Raw genomic sequence first — 21589 nt, 5'->3', positions numbered from 1 at the left:
GCAGGCAGAGAGAGAGGAAGGGAAGCAGGCTCCCTGCTGAGCAGAGAGCCTGATGCAGGACTCGATCCCAGGACCCTGAGATCATGACCTGAGCCGAAGGCAGCGGCTTAACCCACTGAGCCACCCAGGTGCCCTTGTGAGGGACTTTTAATTTCAGAGATCCATTCCACAGTTAATAAGCCTGTAATAATTGGCAATTTAGATTGTCCATTCTGCCTCTTTTCTCTTTAAAAGTCAACAGATCAGGGGTGCCTGGGTGGCTCAGTGGGTTAAAGCCTCTGCCTTTGGCTCAGGTCATGGTCTCAGGGTCCTGGGATCGAGCCCCACATCGGGCTCTTTCCTCAGCGGGGAGCCTGCTTCCCCTCTCTCTCTGCCTGCCTCTCTGCCTACTTGTGATCTCTCTCTCTGTGTCAAATAAATAAAATCTTAAAAAAAAAAAAAAAAAAGCTGTTCTGCAAAAAAAAAAAAGTCAACAGATTACAACTACCATACCTATTTCAAATTTCTGCCCTGGATAAAGGTCCACTGTCATCTCAGAACTGAGGATCATTAGATATTGACAGCCACAAAAAGTCTTCATTTTGGAAGAGGCTTTTTATTTAAACAATAGTCATTTTCTCTACGGGGTTTACGTAAGTGAAAAATCCTTTTTTCCTCCAGGTGAGCAGTATTTGTTAGACCAGTAGCCCCCAGTCCCGAGAAACACCTTCAAAGTTTCAGAGTTACACCATGCTAAAAATTAAAGCAGTATTAGGAGTAACACAGTCTACTTTCTTCACCTTATGGAAGAGAAAACTGAGGCCCAGAGGTTCTAACTTTTGAATAGATTTGTATACAGCCTTCAGTGAAGTCAAGAGCTGAGTGCACTTCCAGAGGTTTCTCCACAATAACCGTTGTCTCTCTTGGAGAATAATTTAATACAGGCAAAAACATAAGAACTAGTGAGAATCCTGTAGAAACACTACTTGTTTCCTGTAGAAACAAGAATCAGATCTGGACTAAAAGGGAAGAGGAGAAGGAGGAGGAAGACAGGGAAAATAAAAAATAGGACAGAGTATAAAAGAAGAATCCATTCATGATAATAAAAACTTGACAGAAAAACCAAGATTCGTAAAAGAGCCAATATGAAAGAATACAGACCACAAGGCATACATAATGGTCTTCCTGAAACACTCCAAAAGAACCATTATTGTTCTGTAAACCCACACGGGATCAAATTACATTTTCCCTTCATAAACACAGACCTAATTTACCTATTTATGTCAAAGAGCCCCTTGTCCTGCTACTTCATCCTCGTGTATTAATCCATACTTCATTTTTTTTTTTTTACCAAAGATATCCTCCAGCATTTTAAAGGTTGAAATTGTTTTTGCTGGACTTCACTGACCTTTCTTAGCTCAGTTATTCCTTTATAAGCCTCTTTGATGGCAATATTTTCCAGTTTAATTCACTTACTTCACTAATGCACTCTATATATTCCCTCCTTCAGGCCCTTGACAAAGATGTGGTCTCAAAATTGAAAAATGACATCCAATTAAAATGAGAGCTATTTTAGGACACTATGATTAAGGATGAGCAAGCAAAGTACAAAAGGGCCAGCCTGCGAGGAAAGCCCTGGCTGGCTTTATCTCCTCCTTAGGAACTTTGTGGAGAATATGGTAAGGGACAGAGTGAGGCTGGCTGGTATGGGTACCTACTTCCAGGCTTAAACCTCTCCAGTCCAGCTGTGCATGAGAAGGGGAAGATCACGACCTGCTCTATGAAACAAAAGAAACAAAACTATTCTGGAAAACTCTTGAGTTCTTCTAGTACCATGAAACCCTCAGAAGGTTCCATCGGGCTACAGCCAGCATGGAAGGGTAAATGTCCTACTTATTACGTTACTGACCCTTAGCTCCGAATCTAGCCTTCTCTGCTTTGTCATGCTGGAGCCAAGCTCTGCAGACCACACTGGAACTCTGCCAGCTGGCGGCAGGCTACATTCTGTGAACAGGAAGCCTGCACGGTTGAGGGAGGAAGAAGGGACTTACCCTTTCCCCAAGTGTACAGTCTTTCTCCAGAGCTCAGGAACATCAGCACCAGCTGGCCGACCGACCCAAACTCTAAATTATTACATCTTAATGACTCCAATCACTTCCCTCTGTTCTCTCAGCCCTAGACCTCATGGCAGCTTCTTCCCACATCTGATACCTACTTGATACCACAGGATAGCATTTTTACCTTTTAGTTACCTATTTAACAACTTCATACCTAATTAACAATTCTATTATATTCCATTGTGTTGTTTCTATCTCCAGGTCTTAACTGATAGAAAAATTCATGCCAAGAGTAATCCCAGGAAACTGACCCTGGGGGGCACCTTGGTGGCTCAGTTGGTTGGGCATTCAATTCTTGATTTTGGTTCAGGTCTGATCTCAGGGTTATGGGATCGAGCCCCACATTGGCTCCATGCTCAGTGGGGAGTCTGCTTGCGATTCTCTCTTTCACTCTCCCTCACTCTCCCTCTGTCCCTCCCCCTGCTCTCTCTCTCTCTCTCTCTCTCTTCTCTCAAATAAATAAATAAATCTTTTTTTTAAAATGGGATTGGAGAAACGGTTTGGTCATGCCTTGGGTTCAAATGCAGTGCTGAGCTCCTTCACCAGTGGGACAGACACAGTAAGGTAGAAATTGGTGGCTCTCAGTGGCATCCTGATGAGTCAGATTATCCCCTGCAGATGACTGTGATGGTTATGGCTACTTCGCTAGACCATTAGGGCAGGAATAATTACTATCCAGGTTGTGATATGGGGTGGATTCCCACGAATACCTTGGAGCATTTACAGAAAGAAAATGGGAAGCTCAGGTCTTTAAACTCTCAGCTCAAGTCACAGTCAGAGAACCCAGAGATCTTCTACTGCAGCCATAGAAGTAACCCTTATGTCCAATTGTCACAGGGCTTACACTGCTGTAAATCAAACACAAATTTAATAGTGTAGACTGCAAAATTATGTCAGGTAAATCCACAGCCGTACCAAGCTCTCCTGTGAAAGTTGGAATGCTGATTGTGAAGGAGTGGACCCCTGAAACATGGAATAGAGGCATCTGGTTGTAGCCAAACAGAAATGAGAAACCCGGAGTCCCTCTGAGCCTCCCTTAATGAGTAGAAAGCTGCTTTTCTCCTTGTGTTTGAAGAGACAAGCCTTCCCTTACAGGAAAACTGTCTCAGGAGTGGACAGCCATCCTCCTTAAGACTCATCCTCTCCCGTGGTTGCCTCAAAACACAGAACTCAACACATTCCAGGAGGACAAGTCGAAAGCATGACTCAGGAAGTACTAGCTTATACATCAAGAGAATTACAAGGTTTTGAAAATATATATGTTCAAAAACCTGGAGAACACGTGTGGGGGTAGACCCCAAGAGCGTTAAACCAAAAAGGATGGAACTTAACACTGAGTTGAGCCAAATTTAATTATATGGGGTGCATTTAGCAGATATCTAGATTGGATGTTAGTTTTAAAGCTGGAAGTAGCTCTCTATCCGTTTCCTTGTCTGTTGGTGAGATTTGGCCTTACTTTCAACGGAGCTGGGATGTCAGAACATCCCCAGCATGGCACAGAAGAAGAATCAAAGGTTTAGGGTATTAGAATGTTGGAGTGAATTTATCAGATGAAACGCGCACACCCACACCCTACTACATCGATTCACTTTTTTTCTACGTTGGACTGCTGGGCAATCCCGGGCAATCCCAGGTTTGTAGCTGAGGATGTGATACAGAGCCCCACCATGAGCTCTGAGGCCAGAGAAAGTGAAGAGACCTTCAGCTCTATTCAGGAGGAAAGCAGCAGCCCACGAGGCACTCTGCGGTGGTTTCCCGGGAGGGAGTGAGCAGTCCGTGGGTCACACGCATGTACTGTGAGCAGGGTGCAGTGTTGGAGGTACATCAGAAACACCTCGGGGAGTGGAGACTCCAGGGCTTGCAGGGCTCGTGTTCTTAACATGGAGAAAGACAGCAAAAGTGCAAGTACAACTGGGTGTGGAAAGTGCTCTGATAAGGATGGGCACAGGGGCTTTGCAAGCACAGAAGAGGGCATCTAACCCTAACTAGGCAGAGTGTGCATCAGGGGTGCAGGGTGGGGGCAAGGGGAGAGGAGGCCGGTGGTAGAGTCATTCCAGTACAGTTTAGCTTTCCTGAAATACTGCAGCCTTTCTCCAAATTGTTACCTTTAACTCCTTTCTCCGAACAGCAGCTCTAGAAAAATAGCCAAACCTTACTGAGTGTGGTTGTAATATCAGCTTGGAACCAACATCCATCTACATCCGAATGCCTCTGATGTTGCCTGTAAGAGCTAATGTGCGCTGGCTGACCGCACGTCCCACAGCAATAGCAAACCAGGCATTCTTATCCAGCAGGTACTGATGAGAACTGAATTCCACTCTGAGCTATTAAGCTTTTGTCTGTCCCTCCCTTCATGGTCTCAGGCATTTGGACCCCATCGAAACACTGCCACATAACTGGAGATACTGGCAAGAAATGCCCAATGACCTGCCAATGACCAGTTCCTGGATGACAAAAGCTTCTGACTGACCTCGCTGTTTCCCATAAGGCAACATTTCTGCCTCATTCTAATAATGCATTTCATCTGGAGCACTAAGCTTTCTTCAAGTATTGACAGTGAATAAGTTATGTATTCCTTTTTTTTTTTTTTAAGATTTTATTTATTTGATAGAAAGAGAGAGACAGCGCAGGGGGAGCAGAGCCCCAAGAGGGAGAGGGAGAAGTAGGCTCTCCCTAGATCAGGGAGCCTGATGGGGGGTGGGGGAGGGCTCAATCCCAGGACCCTGAGATCATGACCTAAACTGAAGGCAGATGCTTAACCAACCAAGCCACCCAGGGGCCCCAAGTTATGTATTCTTCTTTCACTTTATCAACTACTGTATTTATTTTTATTTCAAAAGATGCAATTTTTTTCTGACATGATTTATGTACAATTATACTGTTTACATGGAAGGCCACATTTATAATTTGTTATTTGCAATACTGCTTCCAAGAAAGCATGTGTTTCAAGAAAAATATGTTTTTCAGTACAGAAAAACAAATTGTTGTTCCCAGTGCAAAAAATGCACTTGCCTAGAAATTAAGAAACTTCTCCTATAGCCTAAGGAGGTAAAGAACTCCTATTCTGTCATTCTTTGGAGACAGCTCATTTTTACTATGTATCTACATTTTTTTTTTTTAAGATTTTATTTATTTATTTGACAGACAGAAGTTACAAGTAGGCAAGAGAGGCAGGCAGGGAGAGAGAGGAGGAAGCAGGCTCTCCGCGGAGCAGAAAACCCGATGTGGGGCTCGATCCCAGGACCCTGAGATCATGACCTGAGCCAAAAGCAGAGGCTTTAACCCACTGAGCCACCCAGGCACCCCTGTATCTACATTTTTTAAAGACTGTGCATTTCCAAAAGAAAGGAAGACACTCCTTTACATATAACTAAGTATACACACTAAATGATAACTTAAAGGTTATAAATATTCATAAGTCAGTTATAAAATATAGTCAACTATAACTGAGCCCAAATCTGTTACAAGACATTTTAGATAAGAGAGAATTTGAGAAGGGAAAATGACCTCAGTATATGGGGAAGAGAAAAAAATTTAACCAGATTTGTAATTTTATTTGCTTCAATATATGATATTGCATGGCAGAATGTTAAGTTCCAACATAATCAGCCAGCCTGGCTGGCTCTGTCAGTAGAGAGCATGTGACTCTTGATCTCAGGTTTGTGAGTTCAAACCCCACTTTGGGCATAGAGATTACGTTAAAAAACAAAAACAAAAACAAAAACAAAAATGGGCACCTGGGTGGTTCAGTGGGTTAAGCGTCTGCCTTCAGCTCAGGTCATGATCTCAGGGTCCTGGGATCAAGCCCAGTCCGGCTTCCTCCTCAGCAGGGAGCCAGTTTCTCCCTCTCCCACTGCATCTCTTCCTGCTTGTACTCCCCTCTTTGTGCTCACTCTCTCTGTCTGTGTCAAATGAATAAATAAAATCTTAAAAACAAAAACCCAAGGTCCAGCATAATTAGATGGTATTATACTCAGTATATTCTTTTAATATATACTCAGTATATTCTTTTTTTTTAAGATTTTATTTATTTATTTGACAGAGAGGGAGATCACAAGCAGGCAGAGAGGCAGGCAGAGAAAGAGAGGGGAAGCAGGCTCCCTGCTGAGCAGAGAGCCCGATGAGGGGCTCGATCCTAGGACCCTGAGATCACGACCGGAGCTGAAGGCAGAGGCTTTAACCCACTGAGCCACTCAGGCACCCCAAAGATTTCATTTATTTATTTGTCAGAGAGAGAGAGCACAAGCAGGCAGAGTGGCAGGCAGAGGCAGAAAGAGAAGCAGGCTCCCCGCTGGGCAAGGAGCCTGATTCAGGACTTGATCCCAGGACCCTGGGATCTTGACCTGAGCGGAAGGCAGTGGCTTAACCGACCGAGCCACCCAGGGGTCCCTCAGAATTTTCTTAAAATATTTCACCCATTTAAAACATGACGTAGGGATTACAAAGATTCTAGATGAAGTCAACAGTTTCATAATTTTGGAATTTGGCACATATTCACCATAAATCTAAGCAAAATCAGACACAAAAATGGAATGACATGAACTTATTTATTTTTAAGCATATCTATTTTTATTTATTTTTTATTTATTTATATTTATTTTTAAGCATACAGTAAGTACATAAAGATATTTAGTGAATAAATAAGCCCATGTGAGGCTCCAAGGTGAGCATGGAGTCTGCTTGGGATTCTCTCTCTTTCCCTCTCTTTCTGCCCCTCACCCCCTTTTCAAGTTCATTCTGTTAAATAAAATAAAATAAAATAAAATAAAATGGAAATGGAAATGTTAATGTTGAGAGATACTGCTTTGGGAACATAGATCTTCCAGTAATAGAGATTAGAGAAGATTATATAAAAGAAAATGGCTTTGATGAATGAGCAGAATGTGAATGTTTTAGATTCCAAAGTCCCTTTCCTACTCATCAACTCATAGGAAGTAAACAGTATATTCTTACCTAGAAAAGACTAAAAGTGACTAGTAAGTGATACCAGTATGGGGCAATGAGTATGGTCTTAAGGAAAAGCATGTACACACAGTGATGTGTTTTCCATTTTGGAACAGATCCCCCTCATTAAGACCTTGACAGGCTGGAGGGGCACCTGGGTGGCTCAGTGGGTTAAAGCCTCTGCCTTCGGCTCGGGTCATGATCCTGGGGTCCTGGGATCGACCCCCACATCAGGCTCTCTGCTCAGTGGGGAGCCTACTTCCTCCTCTCTCTCTCTGCCTGCCTCTCTGCCTACTTGTGATCTCTGTCTGTCAAATAAATAAATAAAATCTTAAAAAAAAAAAAAAAAAAGACTTTGACAGGCTGGAGGAATGGATCAAATCAAGCACACTGAAACACAAGGCGAAAGGGCAAGGACCTGTACAGAGATGTGGGGCATGCTCTAACACATAGCACTTAGGTCGTCTTATTGTTTAATAATAACTTATGTCTTCTTTTAGGGCTGGTAACAAATACAGATACTCTTTGGTTGAGCATGGCAAAGTATTCCATATGGAGAATCATGAGAATGGGATCCCTGAATTCTGTAAATTTGAAAAATCATTTTCCTATAAATTTTTGAAATATTTTTGTATTAATTGGTAGAATCCATTCAGCTCAGTAAAAGTCAGTGTTTTTTGGGAAACATCCTATGGCCTAAGATTAATAACGACTCAGGAGTTTGTGAAAGTCTTTTCACTTTAAATCTACTCACTACTGGGATTCCTGGGTGGCTCAGTCAGTTTAGCGTCTGCCTTTGGCTCAGGTCATGATCCCAGAGTCCTGGAATCAAGTCCCACATCGAGCTCCCTGCTTGCTATAGAGCCTGCTTCTCCCTCTGCCTGCCACTCTCCCTGCTTGTGCTCTCACTGTCTCTCTCTCTGACAAATAAATAAAATCTTTAAAAAAAAATCTACTCCCATTTCACATTGAGAAATCTTAGCATTTAATCTCTGAAACTATAAAATTTCGTCTTGTCACATACCTTCCCCCAAACTTTCCTTCGGTAGAAATCATGTGGTCAAATGCTGAACAATTAGAGGCTTTCTTGTACATGGTTTTAAAATCCCTGTTATGAGTCTACCATGCTTAAATATCTCAAATTGACCAAGTATGGAAGGAAGAACGATTTTCCCATAACCTTTAGAAATACATGCTTTGATAGAACGCCCTAACCAGTCAGGTGGTACATACAAATACGTTCTACAGAATAAAATACTCCATGCTAGTTGGTCTTCCAATGCTCAAAAGAGCCAAGTGATACTCTTTAATGTTCAATATGCTATCTTTCCTATTTTCAAAGGACAATGGAATAGGAATTTAAGTGAAACAGTGCGGTAAGATAATAACCACCTATACTTTATAAAGTTATAGATATATTCTCCTAGGTGTATCTAGATTCCTTACCAAGAACAACTGTGTCATAGAATATAAAACCAAAAAGGAACATACTAAATCACTCCTTATCAGGTAGGAAACTGAGGTACAGAGATGCAAAGTAACTATTCTAAGGTCAGCAGCTGATCACTGGCAGAGAGAACTCAAGTGTCAGGTCCCACAGGCTAAACCCTACCTGGTGGCAAGATCACCTCTGACACTATAAAGGGATTTAGTTACATGATGCTTGACAAACTTACCTGAAGGCCAGGAAGAGGAGCCATGCTTTCCATTTCTTTTACACTTTTTTTTTTTTAAATTCTTACAGAGAAAAAGAAATTCACTTTACAACAGCAATCAGGGAAAGGAAAGAATCTAGAAGAGTGCCAAAGCAACACGAACTCCAGTGTATCTCCCCACCTTCCCCCCACAAAAAAAGTAGAGAAGTTGTCTCGAAAGAACAGAAAACAACAGGTAGAATATATTCCGTCTTCAGAGCTGTTAAAGGGAAAAAAAAAAAAAAAAAGTCCCTTCAAACATTTCAGTAAACAAATCTATTGGGGCGCCTGGGCGGCTCAGTGGGTTAAGTCTCTGCCTTCGGCTCAGGTCATGATCTCAGGGTCCTGGGATCGAGCCCCGCATCGGGCTCTCTGCTCAGCGGGAAGCCTGCTTCCCCTCTCTCTCTGCCTGCCTCTCTGCCTGCTTGTGATCTCTGTCTGTCAAATAAAAAAATAAAAATCTAAAAAAAAAAAAAGTTAAAAAAAAAAAAGAGCTGTTAAAGGGATGTCATTCCCAGTGTATGCAACATCTCTTCATCCTCACAAGAGTAAAACACAAAGCAGCTGAGCTCAAAGCTGTTTCCAGTGTTGTCTGCTTTTCCCCATTTGGATCACTTTCCAGAGAGTTGCTTATTGCCCTCAAAGACAGTTATGAACATCCATCTGGCTAACTCGCCTCTCTAACATCTGTATCCATCTGGCTAACATCTGTATCCATCTGGAAATCTTGCAAGACTTTAACAGAATGCTCTACCCTAAAAGTTTGACATTCCTGAAAACAACATGCAGGGTCCTTGGAAATAAATGGGAAATCGGGAGCATCTCCTCTCACCACAGTGAGTATTATCACATGGGTGATAAATAGTTGTTGAATAACATTTACTCTTCAGCCCTGATGTCTCCTTACCCTCCAGACTTGTGCATCCAGCTGCCTACTTAACACCTCCAACTAAGTGAGGACTAAAGGTACTTCAAAAACTCAATGTGTCTAAAACAGAATATTGATTTCCACTCTCCTTTCCCCTGCCCTCCATACCTAACTCCTTCTCCTGTTTATCTATCTTAGAAAAAAAGCACAGTTTTTTCCCAGTTGCTTGGGTCATTTCTGGAGATTTGTGACTCCTTTCTTTCAACTGATTCAATCCAAGAGCACGTCCTGCTGCTCTATGTTTAATATGGCCTGAATCCAACCACATCCCACTGTTTCCATCACCTCCACCCTGGTTCAGACCACCATCACCTCGTGCCTATGCCACATTAACAGCCTCCTGATTAGTCTCAGGTCTTCTTAGTGTCGTATTTTCCCCCCAATAATCCATTCTCCACAAACCAACCAGGATGACTTTCCTTTTATTTTTCTTTAAGGGGGTAAGAGGCAGAGGGAGTGGTAGAGAGAATCGTGAGCAGGTTCCACACCCAGCATGGAGGCCAATGTAGGGCTTAGTCTCAAAACCCTGAGATCATGACCTGAGCTGAAATGAAGAATTGGATACTTAACAGACTAAGCCATCCAGGTACCCCAGGATGATTGTCTTAAAAACAAAGTATTTCATGTTTCTCCTTTGCTCCAAAACCCTCCATGGTTTTCCATTACCCTCAGAACACAGTCAGATCTCTGATGGTGACCTACGAAATCTCCTTTGTCTTCCCTAGTCCAGTCCCCCAGTCCCTTCTGCCATATTTAGCCCCTAAGTCACCATGCTCTAGCCCACTGCCCGCCATGGTTTGAAACAGCATCGTGTTTTATACTTGCTGTTCCAGTGGCCTGGCACATTCCTCCTCTGTCTTCCAATGGTTGATCCCAACTAATTTTTCAGGTCTCTGAGCAATTGTCATCTCCGAGGTCTCTTTCCCAAAGCAATCTGAAACACTCCCCATGCAGCCAGCCCCCCTCCACTCTCATGCCCTGCTTTATTTTCTGCAAGCTCGGAAATTATAGTGCTCACTGGATGTAACTCTAATGGGAATGAAGGCTCCCAGAAATCTGAAACAATATAATAGGCACTCAAATATTTGAAAGGATGACTGACTGAATGAAACACATCTTGATTAATGTATTAAAGATGCTGGGTAGAGCCAGAGCCAGGAGGAAATGTGGGCATTACAAAATAGAATAAAAAAAAAAACCATGGAGGCTGATCCCTGCCAAATAATAGGAAAGGATGAGACTAGGAAAAGGGCTTGCCACAATACTGGACAGCTGGAGGCAGATACCCTTCACCAATGTTTAGGCTCTATTTTCCCTTAAAGATGTGGCCTCAGTGAAACAGATTTTAATTCAAGAACCGATATGAAAAAACTCTACTAAGCATGGCCTGAGCTTCAGCATATCACGAAATCAAGCTTCAGCAAGACCCTCCTTGCTCAGTATCACAGCTGGTGCACACCCCTATCGAGGCCTTCACAGAGTGGCAGGTAGCTGCTCTCAAATATGCCTCATCTATCTCCACTCACTGTGACAACCTGGCTTCCAGCAGGTTTCAAAACCCTTGGCAAATGAAATGAAAAGTTAATCTTAATCTTACAGTGGGTTAAGCATGCGGTGTAGATCCCTGGGTCTACATTTTCTTTTCCTGCCAATCCATAGCCAACCCTGAACTCTGCAAGGATGCAAGAAGGTTCTGAAATGTGATAGACTGCCGAAATATATTCGAAAACTCTCAGTGCAACGGACTGAGCCTTTATGTACCCTCAAAATTCAGGTCGAACCTCTCAACCTCAACGTGAGAGTTGTAGGAGGTGGGGCCTATGGGAGGTAACTGGGTCATGAGAGCGGAGCCCTCATGCATGAGTTTAGTGCTGTTAGGAAAGGAATGAGAGAGTGCTCTCATGCTCTCTCCACCATGTAAGGAGGATACAGGAAATCAGCACTCTGCAACCTGGATGCCAGCTCTCACCACACACGCAATCTGTTGGCACTTTGATCTTGGACCTCCCAACCTCCAAGACTGTGAGAAATAAGTATTTGGTGTTTAAGCCATCCCATGTATGGTATTCAGTGACAGCAGCCTGAACTAAGACAATCAATAAAATTATAGTCTAGTACAGAACTTAGTTCTAAGTGAAATGAGACTTTGCCCCACTTTAAGGCACCAGTTCTAAGTTTAGATTTTTCCAGGTAGAGGATAGAAGAGGGTCACTAAAAAGATACCTTATTTACTATGCAGTTCCTAAGTGAGGAGTACAGGAGTACATAGTAAATAACTTATCTCTTAAACTAGAAGCCAGTTTATTTTCTAGCCAATGAAAACATTTTGTGAAGCAATTTCAAATTTAAACATTTTTAAAAAGTGAAACAAAGGTGAAAAGAAAAGGACAAGGCCCTTTTAATTATGTTACATAGGAAACCCAAGTGTTTCAGAATAAGGGAATATTATTAGCCTCTTCTTGGAAGTGAAGTGGCTTTGATTTTACAATTAAAGTAAATCCACATTAGAATACTACATTAGATGGAAATGAATAATGCTTCAATTCTTTACAAAGGATTTGAATATAAACACATAGAAACAACTCTCACTGAGGTCACTAGTTCAAAAGACATTTTTGAGTCCTTAACTATTTGCTCTTTTTTGCAGTTTTTGACATGTTTGACCACTTCTTTCTTGGAGGTGTTCTCTCCTCCTTGACTCTGTGATATTAGAGTCTTTTGATTTTCCTCCCACCTGCCTGGAAGCTACTTCTCAGTCTCTTTGGAGACTTATCTTCCTCTAACTGGTTGTTGAATGTGAGAGTTTCTCAAAGCTCCGTCCTAGGCTCTCTTCTTTTTATTTTATTTTGTCTCCCTAAGTAGTTTCATACATAGCTCCCCAAACTTTTTTCCATTTCAGTACCCAGAGAAAGTGACAATATATTTATAGTCATGCAGAGCTGGAGGCCTCTGCTGTTCTAAGAACTGAGGAGAACTCATATCTTAATCCTTGTATGTTCTCTCAGCACATTGCATGGCACACCAGGTGGGGCCTTGGGAAGTTCTGAACTGACATCCATATATTTAGTTGTTACCAATATGTCAATAACATAATTTTCTATTTTTCGGCCCAGGCCTCGTTTCTCTGGTCTACACCTGTGGAAGCAATTGCCTATCTGCCATCTCTTCCTGGATATTTGAAAACATCTTAAATGTATCATAGCTAAAACTAAGCTCATGATCTCTGTTCCCCAAAACCTAATGCTCTTCTGGTGTTCTCTGTCTCAGCATAGGCAATGACACCATCAGGTTGTGGACACCAGAACTCTGGGAGATATCCTTGCCGCGTTCCTCTTACTCTCACAGCCAATCTACAACAAGCCATATTTACTTTCGTAACATCATCTTGTCTCTCCACCTCCACCACTGCCTGGAGCCATGCTGTCATCGCAGTTTATCAGATCTGCGTGAATCAGATGGTAGCCACCCGAGCCATCTATCCTCATTCTATCCTCAACCTATCACTCCCCTCTCATTCACTCTCTAATACAGAAATAGACTGATTTAAAAAATAAAAAACAGATATTTTGGGGCACCTGGGTGGTTCAGTCGTTAAGTGTCTGCCTTCGGCTCAGGTCATGATCCAGGGGTCCTGGGATCAAGCCCCACATGGGGCTCTCTGCTCAGTGGGAAACCTGCTTCTCCCTCTCTCACTCCCCCTGCTTGTGTTCCCTCTCTCGCTGTGTGTGTCTCTATCTCTGTCAAATAAATAAATAAATAATCTTAAAAAAAAATAGACATTTCTCTGGGGCACCTGGGTGGCTCAGGTGGTTAAGTATTTGCTTTCGGTTCAGGTTATGATCCCAGAGTCCTGGAATCAAACCCGGCGTCAGGCTCCCTGCTCAGTGGGGAACCTGCTTCTCTCTCTCCCTCCGTCACTCCCTCTGTCTGTGCTTGCTCTCTGTCAAATAAATAAAATCCTTTTAAAAAATAGACTTTTTTCCAAAGAAGACATACAGATGGTCAACAAACACATGAATAGATGATCAACATTACCAGTCATCAGAGAAATGCAAAGCAAAACCACAATGAGCTATCACCTTACACCTGTCAGTAAGGTTAGTATCTAAAACACAAGAAGCAACAAGTGTTAGTGAGGATGTGGAGAAAAAGGAACTCTCATGCATTGTTGGTGGGAATGTAAGTTGGTGCAACCACTGTGGAAAATAGTATTGTTTCTCAAAAAATTAAAAATAGAAATAGCATATGATCTAGTAATTCCATCCACTACTGGGTATTTACCAAAAGAAAATGAAAACACTAATTCAAAAAGATATATGCACTCCCATGTTCACTGCAGCATTATTCACAATAGCTAAGATACGGAAGCAACGTAAGTGTCCATCAACATAGGAATGGATAAAGAAGATGTGGTATGTATACACACACACAATCAAATATTATTCAGCCATAAAAAAAGAACAAGATATTGCCATTTATGACAATATGGATGGACCAAGATAGTATTATGCTAAGTGAAATAAGACAAAGACAAATACTGTATGAGCTCACTTATATATGGAATCTGAAAAAAAAAATAGTAAAAACGGATCTATAAATACATAGAACAAACTGATGGTGGTCGGGGGGAAGAGGATGGGAGCTATGAGGGTGGGCAAAATGGAGAAAGGGAGTAGATATGGGCTTCTAATTATGGAATGAGTAAGTCACATGGATAAGAGGTATGGCACAGGGAATATAATCCATGGTACTGCCATAATGTATGGTGACAGATGATAGCCACACATGTGGTGAGAGAGCATATCATAAACACTAATCACTGTGTTCTTCACCAAAAATGAATGTAACGTTGTGTGTCAGCTATATTTCAATTTTAATAATAATAATAATAATAATAATAATAATGATCTAACCAGAGCATCCCTTTGCTGAAGGCAAAATTTCTCAACATGACCAAAAATACCCTGCCTGGACTGAGCAATACGTATTGTTCTGGTCATCTGTTGGTGCAGAACACACCACCCCAATACATAGTGACTTAAAACAACAGTTTAATACTACCTTTCATGAGTCTGGATTGTTCCGCCTGAGCTGAATGGTAATCATCTAGACTCTATCACGCAGGTACGGTAAGAATTTGGCTTGGGTTGGAATCATCTGAAAGCCTAGCTGGGCTGGGTATCCAATATGGTTTCTTCACTTACACGTCTGAGAGCTGGTCAGGCATCCCTCTCTTCATGTAGCCTCTCCAAGTGGCAGTTAGGATTCCTCAAAGCAAGGTAGTCTCAGTGCATTCAAATTCTTATAAGACAAGTTACTTTCTTCAGGGTGCACTTTATAAGAAACCAAGGCAAAAGCTGCAAGACCTCTTATGACCTAGTCTCCAAAGTCATTCCGCACTCTTTTGCTTTATTCTATAAGTCAAAATTGAATCACAAGGTCAGTCCAGAATCAAGGAGGGGACCTACCCAAGGACTTGAATATCAAAAAGCAGGATTTTTTGGAGGGAGAGGCGGGTCTTGGAGACTATCAACCACACCCACTTCTCCAATCCCAAGTAGCAATATATTCCCTATTGGTGCTTTCACTTTAGCCACGCTGGCCTTGTTTCAGCTCCTTGTACTTACCATACTCCATCTACCCAAAGGCTTTTGTACATACTGTTTTCTTAGTCTAGAATGTTCTCCCAGGCCCTGCCTTTGCCTGGTTCAACTTTAAAAACCTCAGTGAAGCCTCAGGAAAGCTTTTCTGGCCTTCCCTAACCAGGTTAAATCTTTTTATTATATACTTTCACAGCACTGGATACATTTCTGGCACTATCCTCAACCCCAGTGCACTTTGCATTTGTTCAAATGATTATGTAATTTATGTCTCAATATCCTCCATTAAACTGGAAGAGAGGTCATATCTGTTTTTCCCATCCCATCTCTTGTGGTAACACAGAGCTTGGCTAGTACTCAAATATTTCTTTGCTGAATGAATGACAGAAATTAAGTAAATGAAACTGTCTCTGTATAACAATTCCTTTAAAATTGTAGTGAAGTAGATAATCACATTACCATAGTAAATACATAGATAAATAGATAACCCCAAATATAAACTATTTTCACAGAGGAAGTCTTATAAATGTAAAGATCATATTCTTTTGCCATATCCTACTTGTAAAAAAATAATAAACAAATCCATTAAATATAGCAAATTGTGTAAGCTTTGTGGTATTTTTTCCAATCTTTTTTTTTTTTTAGAGAGATTTTATTTATTTATTTGACAGAGACAGTGAAAGAGGGAACACAAACAGGGGGAGTGGGAGAGGGAGAAGCAGGCCTCCTGCCCAGCAGAGAGCCTGATGTGGGGCTTGATCCCAGGACCTTGAGATCATGACCTGAGCCACAGGCAGACGCTCCTCAATCTTTTTTTTCAAATGAGCCTAAAACTGTCTTTGATTTTAATTTCTATGCCTTTACAAAGGGTGACACATGTACCAAATAGAGTGTTTTAGTCATAGGAAAGGTGATCTCTTACTCTATACAGGAATCCAATACTGACAGTAAAGACCACTAGAAGCATTCCACTTAGAAACACAGGTGGACTGTTACACAGACCACACATGATTTTCACTGTGCTAAAAACAAATGCAAAATACTGCTTTCCACTACATTATCAATAACCTGTTTATAAATAAACACTTCACCATCTTTTAACTTAAAATGGAATGTTTCAGGACACCTGGTTGGCTCAGTCGGTTAAGCATCTGCCTTTGGCTCAGGTCATGATCCCAGAGTCCTGGGACTGAGTCCTGCCTTGGGCTTCTTGCTCAGTGGGGAGCCTGCTTCCCCCTCTTCCCCTCCCCCTCATGCTCTCTCTCAATCTCTCTCACTCTCTCTGACAAATAAATTAAAAAATCTTAAAAACATAAAAATAAAAAATAAATAAATAAAATTAAAATAGAACCTTTCATCTCAGAGTAAGAGCTAACATTCCTGTTCTTAGGTGGTGACACAAATAGCAAAGCGTTCAATTGAAGAAAATATTCACTAGTTATGGCTCTTAGCTACTTAAAAAAAAAAGTCTGTGTAATTATGAATGATATCATAAACCAAAGTTCATTATCAAAAAGTACATTCTATTCTGGTCTTTTGAATCCCAACCCTCAACTCTAATTCTTGTCAACTACTGAAAACATCTGGTCTAGCACCAGAGTGTTTCCTACAGTAATAATTCAGCCCTCTGTTTCTTGATTCTTTTTTCCCACCTCAACATGGGCTCCAAGAAGGGATGGGTTTGGTCAGTCTTGTTGACCTAGAGCAGTCTGGGGCACATCATGCTGCCCGATGAATCAATGAAGGAGTAAATAACATTGGTCTCCTAGAATCAGATCTTATGTATTACTCAAAATATTTATGAAGATGCTTATTTGTCATTCAAGAAAAGATATTCTGACAAAAATGTCAATTCATAAAATGTCTTTACATCTCAATTATGCTCCTTGCTTCCTAAGTATTATGCCACATGAACTCAGTGTTTTTTAATTATCTAAATCATCTAACCTGTCTTATTCACCAGTTTAAAAAAATATATATGTAGTCTACCATAAGGCAGAAAGGGCTTTTTGCTAAATCATTTGTTAAAAACAAGAGAACAGGCTCAAAATGGAGGCACTTTGCTAAGCTCCATCTCACCAACCAGAGAGACTTAGTTACACTTTGGCTTCTCCCAGGAAGCGACTCTTAAAATCAGTCAGGATCTACCTTATTAGCTCTAGTGAGGTCATGTGCCTGATAGACCACTGCCATGCCCTAAAGGAAAGTGATCTTCCCACAACCAATCCACTTTTTTGCCAGTATAACTTCCTTTTCCCCACTCCCTTCTGCCTGGGGAAGTCTTTCATTTAGCTCACCTTTTTGAAACTCCTTTCTATCTGCTGGATGGACCTCATTTCTATCTGCTGGATGGGATGCTTTAGTGTCACGAATCAAATAAAGTCCATAAGATCTTTAAAATGTACTCAGTTGAATTTTGTTCTTTAATACATTGAATTTCTTCAGTTATTTAACTATCTGGAATGAAACTTTTTTCTCAGGGGCTGAAGGCAATTTCTACCTTATTGTGTAGTTTGAGGGGGTCTTAGCAGATTAGTCAAATACATGGCAAATGATAAAGAAACCCATAAACAGGTCCATAAGCATGAATATTTTGGGGGAATAATTTAGCCACTATGACTAAAAACACAAAAACAAAGACGTAAGATAGAAGGCATGAAAATCTATTATAGGACAGTTGCTTAAATCCAAACTTTGTCTTTTAATAAATGGCAAATATTTTGCCTTTAAGGGTGATTTGATGAAGTTGAAACATTCATTTATAAGTATTTAAACTTATTCTAGACCATCCAATTTAGATAACAGTGAAAAATTAATATCAAATTTCTGCATTAAAGGAAATTCCCCCAACTGATATCCTTTGACAGAAGTTTATTTATTTATTTTTAAAGATTTTATTTATTTATTTGACAGACAGAGATCACAAGTAGGCAGAGAGGCAGGCAGAGAGAGAGGGGGAAGCAGGCTTCCCGCTGAGCAGAGAGCCCGATGATGCGGGGCTCGATCAAAGAACCCTGGGATCATGACCTGAGCCGAAGTCAGAGGCTTTAACCCACTGAGCCACCCAGGCGCCCCCTTTGACAGAAGTTTAATACAAACACGACTAGTGGGTTTCCGTAGGTGAGTTTCTATTCCATTTTGCACCTTACTTCTCAACTCATTGATCACACTGAATTATTCACAGCTAAACATCTTTTCCCTTTGTCCTGTTTCTTGTTAGGTGTTGATTAAGACCTAGATTGTTCCTTTTAAAGTTGTTATACATGAAGTGGAAATTTTAAATACGAATCAAGTTCAACCTGCTCTACAACTGGCTCCAATTCCAGACTTGAACTTAGAAAAAGTTGTGTTACAAGAAACACGATCTGCCTATATTTTCAAAAGCATTACCATTTGTCTCCTTGGGTTTTTAAACTCCTCTCATATTCAGCCAAAAAGAGAGAGAGATGCACTTAAGCTACATTTGCAAGTGCCATATTTGACCATTCTTTTCACAACTCTAAGTGGTTTTTTCAAGCCTTGCCTTCCCTTTTCTATAAATCCTGACTCCACCTTCTTTCTACTATAGAAGCCACTAAAAGGCTTAGAACAAAGATAAATCTTTGAATAGTTTGCTAAACGACCCCCACCACACACACACATACACACACACACACAAACACACACACACACTTCTTCAGATGCATGAGCTGTCAAATCTTTTTTTATTCCATCTTGAGAAGCGAAATAAACAGAAGTATTAACTTGGGTTACTTTTAGAAGTAAGTTCATTTCAGTCTCATCCAGATATGCATCAAAAATATTACATCTTCCTCTCTATGCTTCTTCATTCCCCATGAAAGCTAACACATACTCCTAAGAAGGGGGAGTAATAAGGAAGGGCAGAAATTTCAGACATATTAAGAATATTGATTAATCCTATTCCTTTTGGTAAGACAATTCCCTGATTGAACAGAGCATGGGGGGCGGGGGAGAGCGGATAGTAGAATATGCATATTTTTCAAGCTAAGCCCTTTCAAGGACAGATCCCAAGGTGAGCAGTACTAGGGGTTTCTCAGCCATCTGAAAGGATTTATGAATGATCGTGAAAGATCTGCACCTCCTCCAGTGGCACTTAGGGGCTGCTCTGAAACGGTAAATACCAGCCTTGGAAATTCATGTCACATCCTGTACCCCTGAGTAAGAAGTGGTGAAACACACACACAGACACACACCCCAGAGGGTGAGAAGGGGTGAAATACACACGCACACACTCAACGCTCACGCCCCACGCTCACACCCCACCCTACCCCACCAAAAGCCCTGAGGGGAAGCTCTCAGGCAAGCAGGCGCTGGCTCGGGAAGGCGCAGTCAGCATCCCTCTCTCCCAGCCCAAGTGAGAGGATCGCCTCCACCTCGGAGCTAGAGCTCCCGGGTCTTTAACATTCTAGGCTTTTCCTTACGAAGTAGAAAGGTCCATGCTGGCCTTACCTCTGGGGCTGCTTTCCTGTAAGTACGGCGGGGCCGTGGGGGTGACATTTCCCGAATGGGATGCTGACAGCAGAGGCGAGCGTTCGTCCACCCCATCAGCAGCCATGACTGCTGCGGCAGCTGCGGGGCCGTGGGGGAAGGCTGAGCCGGGGGTTGCGGCTCCCGCGGAGGTGGTGGCTACTGCTGCTACCGCTGCTGCTGCCGCTGCTGCCGCCTCCGGGAGGACCCGGGATGTGTCACAAGGCAGGAGGCTGGGGGAGGGGAGGGTGCGGGTTCGGGAGGCGGGGGAAGGGAAGCGCGCTAGGGAAGCCTGTCTGGGGGAGGGGAGGGGAGGAAGAAAGAAGGAGCCCGGGAGCGGGGAGGAGGGGAGAAGGGGAGGAGGAGGAGCCGGGGAACACAGTAGGGCTGCCGGGGAAAGGCTGGGAAGGGAAGGTGCGGAGTGACCGAAAGGGGGGTTGGAGGAGGCGAGAGGTAGGGGGTTGCAACTCTCCCTCTCTTTGTACTTTACGTTTCCTTAACTAAGGAGGAAAAGGGGAAGAACCGTAAAGAGCAACCTGAAAGGGGGTAAGAGGAAAAGGCCTGTGACTTGATTACAGAAAAACTACAGCACACACAGATCTCAAGTTTAGCTCCTGGAGGGAGGAGGAGGAGGGATTCTGTGCTGTCCAACTTTGCAGCAATTATCCAAGAAAGCTTATTCCTAGGGTTATCAATTCCTTCTTGGGGGCTGCTTTTTTGGTTAGAAAATCACTTCTCCACATCTGTTGTCTGAGAGGAAATAAATTTCTGCAAGCATGGTGCCATTCCTTGCTTGTCCTTGTTTTTTAATATGTGTTTGGCATTCTACTAACAGTACCTTATCGAAACGATGCAGTTTGTTGGCTATTACAAGTTAAGTTGACAAAATACGTTGCCCTTTTAGTTTTGTTTTTGGACTATATTGTCCCTGACACCTTATACAAAAAGGAAATTTATGAATGATGTAGGCCAATTTAAAAAATGTTTTGGAGTTTTTTTTGTTTTTCTTTTTTGAGCTAGTGTTTTAAAATAATCTTTCACACGTAAAAGTGAGTAAAAAAACAAAAAAAGCTAGTCATAGTTATGAGCAAGCTTTCATGTTTATGTTTTTCTTTTCTTATTTTGGTGGTTTGCTAAAATGGTTTAGAAATCAAAGTTTTGAATATGCCTGACAAAAATGCAATAGAAAAACAGGGAAGGTCTCAAAAGATCATTTTTCTTCAATGATTCTTTGAGTCATTCAACAAACATGTATTATGTGCTTACTGGGTATACAAAGATGAATAAGTAGAGCAATGAATGGTCTTGATCCTCCAGATGTCTGTGTGGTAGCACAGTCAAAAGCAAACAAAAAATGAGGCTGGAATCCCAGCTGTAGATTTCAAAGGGTATGAGGAAAGCTGACTTTAGACATTTGAAACTACTTCTCATATTACATTAAGAAGGGTCTTCATTTTGCTCTCTGAAGACTCTTTCTTCTAAAAAAAAAAAATCCATTTGGCATCTGCTGGAAATCCTAAGGGAAAGTCAAAGAATAATGTTTTCTACTATGCACATCTCTTGTGGGTCAGTAGTATCAAGACGACACCATATAAGGATCCCCATATGATGTAATCCAAGGGCATTTCTAAATCTCTAGGAACCTGAAAAGTGAGAGGTCAAGATGAGGCACCCCCTGCAAAAAACGAACCGTTTATAAAATGAATAGCAGTTTTTTTGTTTTTGTTTTGCTTTTTTACAATTGTGGGCTGGAAGCTATTGAGTTAAAGAAACTTAAGAAGAATCCACAAAATCCTATGACTATGGTGTCCTGTCCTGTCACCTATCACGCTAGGGAAC

The 21589-nt window shown here is 41.7% G+C and overlaps 1 protein-coding gene across 1 annotated transcript in view; it reads right to left on the bottom strand.

The window, feature by feature from the left end:
• LOC111146677 (phosphatidylinositol-4,5-bisphosphate 4-phosphatase 2) overlaps positions 1-19931 on the bottom strand; it is a 59338-nt gene extending 39407 nt beyond the window's left edge. Inside the window, exon 1 of the mRNA XM_022502331.1 lies at positions 19733-19931. Coding sequence (XP_022358039.1) covers positions 19733-19838 — 106 coding nt within the window. The 5' untranslated portion in view covers positions 19839-19931. The remainder of the gene's footprint in view (positions 1-19732) is intronic.
• Positions 19932-21589: the final 1658 nt, after the last annotated feature.

This window comes from Enhydra lutris, unplaced genomic scaffold, assembly GCF_002288905.1.
Source record: "Enhydra lutris kenyoni isolate GAN:26980312 unplaced genomic scaffold, ASM228890v2 scaffoldscaffold14, whole genome shotgun sequence".
NCBI lineage: Eukaryota > Metazoa > Chordata > Mammalia > Carnivora > Mustelidae > Enhydra > Enhydra lutris.
The sequence above is the reverse complement of the archived record's forward strand: the minus strand, read 5'-3'. Positions and strand labels throughout refer to the sequence as shown.